This window comes from Carassius gibelio, chromosome B3 (assembly GCF_023724105.1).
Source record: "Carassius gibelio isolate Cgi1373 ecotype wild population from Czech Republic chromosome B3, carGib1.2-hapl.c, whole genome shotgun sequence".
Taxonomy (NCBI): domain Eukaryota; kingdom Metazoa; phylum Chordata; class Actinopteri; order Cypriniformes; family Cyprinidae; genus Carassius; species Carassius gibelio.
The window spans coordinates 35,158,426-35,165,239 of NC_068398.1; the positions used below are offsets into that span (position 1 = coordinate 35,158,426).

At 35.4% G+C, this 6,814-nt stretch overlaps 2 protein-coding genes and 1 long non-coding RNA gene across 4 annotated transcripts in view; 1 reads left to right on the forward strand and 2 right to left on the reverse strand.

Annotated features, from left to right (window-relative positions):
* The window catches only part of LOC127953421 (zinc finger protein 239-like), a 33,080-nt gene extending 32,462 nt beyond the window's left edge, over positions 1-618 (reverse strand). Inside the window, exon 1 of the mRNA XM_052552667.1 lies at positions 489-618. The gene's annotated coding sequence lies outside the window, so the exon portion shown is untranslated. The remainder of the gene's footprint in view (positions 1-488) is intronic.
* Positions 1-1,214, reverse strand: part of LOC127953350 (zinc finger protein 271) — a 408,540-nt gene extending 407,326 nt beyond the window's left edge. For both annotated transcript variants that reach the window (XM_052552556.1, XM_052552551.1), the window contains exon 1: positions 489-1,214. In XM_052552556.1, coding sequence (XP_052408516.1) covers positions 489-990 — 502 coding nt within the window. In that variant the 5' untranslated portion in view covers positions 991-1,214. The remainder of the gene's footprint in view (positions 1-488) is intronic.
* A 1,214-nt stretch (positions 1,215-2,428) lies between these two features.
* On the forward strand, positions 2,429-5,452 carry LOC127953524 (uncharacterized). The gene is made up of 3 exons (XR_008153290.1): positions 2,429-2,562; positions 3,472-3,506; positions 3,928-5,452. It is a non-coding gene; the product is annotated as an uncharacterized LOC127953524 (long non-coding RNA).
* Positions 5,453-6,814: the final 1,362 nt, after the last annotated feature.

Here is a 6,814-nt window from a genome sequence, read left to right on the forward strand (position 1 = left end):
ATGTCAGTTGTATTTTTACACATTCGTGTACATTTAAATAAAATATTTTAAAATATATTTGTAAATGTGTTATATGCATATTAAAATTAAATCTGTAATTTACAAGTTGTTTCAAAATATGGTTGTATTAAGTAAATTTTAATAAAAATACTGATGTTAATATAAATAATTAACTCAACTGTTGGGTATCTTTTAACCCAACAGGATTTTAACCCAATGGGTTGGGTTGAAATAACCCACAGATGCCAATGTTGGGTTAGTTTTAACTAGTTTTAACTAGTTTTTAGTGTATGTATATATATATATATATATATATATATATATATATATATATATATATATATATATATATATATATATATATATATATATAGACACACTCACAAACACGGCAGGGCCCCAAAACACCAGTTAAGTAAAACTTTGTAAGCCTAAATGTAACATTACCACAAACAGCCATTAAAGATAAATGAAGAATTAACACCAACCTCTTTCTGGTTCCTCTTGTTTTATTCTCCAGGTTTCTGGTTCCTCTTGTTTTATTCTCCAGGTTTCTGGTTCATCATGTTTTATTCTCCAGGTTTCTGGTTCCTCGTGTTTTATTCTCCAGGTTTCTGGTTCCTCTTGTTTTATTCTCCAGGTTTCTGGTTCATCATGTTTTATTCTCCAGGTTTCTGTTTCCTCGTGTTTTATTCTCACGGTTTCTGGTTCCTCTTGTTCTATTCTCCAGGTTTCTGGTTCCTCGTGTTGTATTTCGCATTTTTCTGGTTCCTCATATTTTATTCCCCAGGTTTCTTGTTCCTCGTGTTTTATTCTCCTGGTTCCTGGTTCCTCGTGTTTTATTCCCCAGGTGTCTGGTTCCTCGTGTTTTATTCCCCAGGTGTCTGGTTCCTCTGGTTTTATTCCCCATGTTTCTGGTTCCTCGTGTTTTATTCTCCAGGTTTCTGGTTCACTCGTATCCTCTTCTCTCTCCTCTTTAACAAATATCATATTCACAGCACCAGACCTCAGTTCAGCTGATACTCCTCCAGATATTCCTGCGTGATTCAACTTAGACTACTGTGAAGATGAAAATATTACAGGTACGCCTATTTACTGAACTGATTAAGAAACTGTATTTTTCTCTTAAAAGAAACGTTTCTAACTGTTTGTATTAAGGCAGCATGCCGACAAAAACAACAACAGAGAGCGCGGCGAAACTAATTCTTCTTCCTCTGAGGTTTACTGGTGTTTGTAAAACAAACGAATCTGTGTAGCGCCTCCCGCTGGACTGGAGAGTGCGAGACGCAGAACTAAAACACCCCAGACAGCACACATACGTTGTGCCGATGTCGGCACGGTATCGCTCAGGGAGCGTTTGATAGGAAAGATTTCGCCGCAAGGTCGGCCTCTGATCGGAAATGCTCTCCGATGCATCCCGGCCGCTCTGCGTGGACGCGGTTCACCGGCGTTTGGATCATCGTTATGGACCATAATTATATATAAAACACCACTCTCAAGAACAGATGCAACTTTATTAATATTTTCATTTATTTCATATTACATGTACAAATACATTAACATTTACCAGATGCTTTGATCAAAAGTGGATAATTCGGGATTACTTGTAGTCTTTTGAAATTTAACCATGATTTTACTACAGCTCTTGCGGTAAAACCATAGTAAAAACAAAATCAACCATAGTTTTACTACAATCACCATGGTTTAACTATGACTGTTGCAGTAAAACCTTCCCAGCCGGCACATGACCGACCTTCAACGTTGAAATATGGGTGAAATAAGGTCATTTGTGGTTTCAACGTTGAAACAACGTTTAAAGCTGAATGGTTGAAAAACATCCAGCACATGACCAACTTTCAATGTTGAAATATGGTTGAAATAAGGTCAGTTGTGGTTTCAACGTTGAAACAACGTTGATTCAACGTTTAAAGATGAACTGTTGAAAAACTTCCAGCACATGACCAACTTTCAACATTGAAATATGGCTGAAATAAAGTCAGTTGTTTTAATGAAACAACGTTAAAAATGTTTAATGCTAAATGGTAGTTAAAGGTTAACAAGCTTTTAAATTATTTATATTAAATTATTTAAATTAATTAATTATTTTAATAGCATTTTAAAATATTTTAGTCATGATACCTATTCTAAAATCTAAAGGTATATGTTAAATATTATCACCATTAACAACAATAAAACGATATACATTTCGCTGCTTTATCACACTGAAACAACTCCCATTGGTAGTTGTATTTTATTACTTCTATCATGATTGGTTAATCTGGCTGTCATTCAGGAAACTGGACAATGAATCGGTTCGCGCCTTTCTACATTTAAAAATATGACCGTTATTGTCGTCTTTCTGTGAGTGAGGCGGCTAACTGTGAGCTGCTGCTCGTTATAACTGACAGCTCTATCGGTCCCGAATTATTTCATATTTGCCTGTACATTTTTTATTTATTTTGAGCGAATTTGAGTCGTGACATGTCAATGGAGAACAAAAACTGTGAACACAAGAAGGGTCAGGTGTTCTGCGAGGTCCTGAAAACATCCTGGCAAAATGAGGTAAGAAAATCGCTAACGTTATCTTTATTATCTTTTGAAAATAGTAAAGTATTACCAGAGTTTACAAATGGGTAGTTTAAAGGACATGTAATCTGCAGGTGAATAAATACCCGTGTGTCTATTTTTGCATTGCTTTATCACAGCTGATCAAGTTAGGTGCTCACCTAATGTGTTGCTGGTAAGAGAGATTTAGAGATGGTTTAGAGATTTTCCCATATTTTCCTGATATGTATCCCATGCATTAGGTGTGTTATATATGTTTGTATGCTTATAATAGTTTCAAAGTGTTTTCTGAAACATATAAGTGCAAATGTCTGTATTTAAATAATATAATTTTAATGAATTAATGAAAATGAATAAATAAATAAAAGGATTGTTTAAAGCCATGGTTCTCTAAGTGTCAGGCCCCCTCTAGTTGTTATGCAGGTGAATCACTAAATTAAACTAATTAATGTTAATATATTTTAACTTAATCTTTGAGTAAGTTTTTTTTTTGCACATTTAAGTATGTTAGAGTTAAAGTACAGTACAGTTTTGTAACTTTTGTTACATAATTACATTTAAAATTACATTTTAATTTAAACTTTTTTTTATTTACCTGTGTATGTAAGCACAGTTGTAGTGTTAATGTTCAAACATGGTAAAGTGTCTGACAACAATAAATATTCTTATTAGAATAAAACTGCCTCATTTTTTAACTGTAGACCTGTAGCTGAATAGTTTGGTCTACTACGCTGCTGAAATGTAATGTTGGTCATTATGGTGCAACTTAATATTTAATAACAAATATTTTCTGAAGTGGTACTTGGTATAAAAAGTTTGAGAACCAGTGGTTTAAAGAAATGGTATAATATGAAATCCTGCTTTTTAAGAACTTTTCAGTAAACCATTTCTTCTTTCCCCTTGTAGAGTCATCGAGGATCCAGCTTGTTCTTGAAACATTGGTAAGAAATTGTTCATCTGCTACATTGCACTGTCACTTCTGCTAGAGATGCTTTGACCTTTTGTGATAGGTTTTGATTGTACTTAGTTTATTAAAAATTTACTGAATTAGATTTTATTTGTTTTACTACACTATATTACTAGTGTTTTGATTAAAACAGTGTAACTGGGGGCTCTGAAAACACTGCTTGTGAATAATTTGTTAATATTGTAAATTTTCATCTGAATACATTAAATAAGTGTTTAATGAATAGTGTTGTCCACTTTGTTTCCAACCTCACTGTTACTGAACTGTAAAGTGAAAATATTGTGTGATTTATTTTGCATTCAGTTTTCAGTTAAATATATTTCACAATATCAAAGTTATTGTGAAACATTGTGGACATACCTAAACAAACTGGTTAAATCTTATGTTCCCTCCAGAAGTTTGCCCTCTGCAAGTGAACGACGCCTTGTGGTGCCATCCCAAAGAGGTTCAAAATCACTCTCACGGTCCTTTTCCTGGACTGTGCCCAGCTGCTGGAATCACCTCCCAATCTCAATTCAAACTGCTGAGTCTTTACTCATTTTCAAGAAACATTTTAAGACTCATCTTTTTCACCGGAACTTAACCAACTAATGCTAGCACTTTTCCTTCTTTTCTTGTCTTTCATATTAAAAAAAAAAAAAAAAAACCTGGCTATGCGTTCTGTACTAGACTAACTGAGACTTGTCATGGCACTTGTATACTGTTGTTGTTCGCTTGTACACCTGACTGCTTCTGTTATTCTCATTTGTAAGTGGCTTTGGATAAAAGCGTCTGTTAAATGATTAAATGTAAATGTTTATACAGGACGGTACAGAAAGTGCACAAGTGGGAGAGAGTGGAGGGGACGGCGTCAGAAAGGACCTAGCGCTGGGACACTTTCAAGGATCACCCGAAGCACAACCACACTGTATACACGAGGCTGCTGGTTCTAACATTTTAGAGTGCCCTGCGGTAGAAATCTCATTCTGCATTCCCCACGGTAAAGAAGACACAGTCCGGGGGGGTTCCCATTAGAAATCAACTGGTTGAAGGTTCCCTGCTCGTACTGTGCAACACATTTTCACTGCACAAATGTACACAACTCTTGTAATGAGACACATTACTCAAACATGTTTTTGACAGAAACTGTAGTTTTCCACCAAAATAAAAGATCCACTGGTTTCAGTCATAAAGGTACAAGGGTTTGTCTTGTAAGTGCTGAAAAAAATATGCATTTTGGTGCCGAATTATTTTACAAAAACCTTTAAATATTATTGTATTTGGATTGTTCTACTACATGTTTTTAGCATTACCTCCATGCATACTCTGCATAATAAAGTGTGGGATTATTTTCATCTGTTTTATTCAGTATGTTTCCAAAATTTAACTGCTGTTTGACAATTTTGAGCATGTGGTCGTTTATTGAAGTTGTTTGTAAAGCCATTGCTGCCAGTCATTAGATTTTTAGCCTTGCATGTACATTGTTGATCTAAATGCCAACTAGGATCTAGGTGTATTTACACACGGTGCAAGGTACGACGGGGAAACAACGTCGTGTTATCAACGCTGATTAACTTTTCAAAATCAACACCTCATTCAGCTTTCATCCCAGGGCTGCAGCACGACCCTAATTCACCCATAATGCAGGTAAGACGGTGAAACAGCGTCGCGATTTCAACGGTGAATCCACGTCGTGATTTCAACGTTGATCCAATTTGCAAAATCGAAAGGTTATTCAACGTTGATTCAACGTCGGGATTTCAACAGTGAATCAGCGTTGTGATTTCAACCGTACATCAACGTCACGATTTCAACGGTGAATCAACGTCGTGATTTCAACGTTGATCCAATTTGCAAAATCGAAAGGTTTTTCAACGTTGATTCAACCATGGTACCTGACGTTGTTTCAACGTTGAATCAACGTTGAAATGCCGGCTGGGTTAGTAACTAATAACCACTACTACAGTACTTGCATGGTTATATGTTGAATGTATAGCACTTTTTTAAAATACTTATTTCAAAGTAAGTTTACAGAAAATGCATGTTTCAAGGTTGCAGTTTAAAAAGCCAGAGGTGAGAGACTCATTGGGAAAGACCATCTACTAGTTCATAATAAAAAGTCATGTGTTCAGTGCTGTCAGCATCGCAGGCTAACTTTATGCCAAAAACTTTTTAAAAAGAGTTACATGAACACAGAATAAAACCAGGCAAACAATAATTAAAGCAATTAAAATATATACATATTTTATACATATTTTTTTACACACACACACACACACACACACACACACATATATATATATATATATATAATAAGCAATTACAATGTTTTAAATTGCATGATAAAAATTCTAAAATATTTTCTGATAAAATCTTACTAAAAACAAGTCTCTAGTTTTGTGTTCAGTTCACATTAACATTATCTTTCAACATTTTTAAAGGGTAAGTAAAAACATGTTCAATCCATTTTGTATATTGTTGGTAACATTTGTGAAAGAACCATGTTTATTTTTTCTCCAAGATACCGTTTATTTGCCAGCAAAACAGCATGTTTTCATTTAGATGCTGCATTGTGTCATTTTGTTAAAACTCCTCATCCTGTAGAGTGCTGCTTACAAATAAAATTGTAGGTTCACATAACTCAGAGAGAGTAAATACTGTTCATTTACAGATATTAGAGATGTTGCAATAAAGCAGGTTGAAAATCATTAAATTTACTCTTATAGGCAAAATAAGGATAATATCTGTTTTGTTTGTTCAATATTTTGTGTGTTCATGTACAGTTGTTGCCATCTGAAGTCTTCACAAGTGAGTTTGGATTCAGTGTGTAGCTGCTGTAATCTCTAGAAACCTTGGGATTGTTACGGATCACTCAGAGACAGAGAAGTAACAGATGAGAATGATGTTTTATTTAAGACACAAGCAGAGGAGCGGGAAGTGAGGAGTGAATGAGGGGTTTGGATCCGTGCTGGGTTGGAGGTGAAGGCACACACACACGCACCATGGGTTTCTTGAAGGAGTCTTCGGGAACAATCCTTAGAGAGGAGAAGGAGGAGTAGAACTCGGAGAATATCCTTGGAGAGAAGGTAAAGAGGAGTTAGTCCTTATAGTAAGCGCAGATGAGTAATCTTGTCGCGAGCATGACCGGACAATGACTGTGTGTGTGGATTTTATGGTTCTGTGGTGGATGGCAGGTGATGAGGGTCAGGTGGTGATGGTTTAGAACTCAGGTGAGGGTGTGCGCTGTGATTGTGTTGTAAGGGAAACAGGTCAATTTAGCTCAAAGGGAATCATTTAAGATTT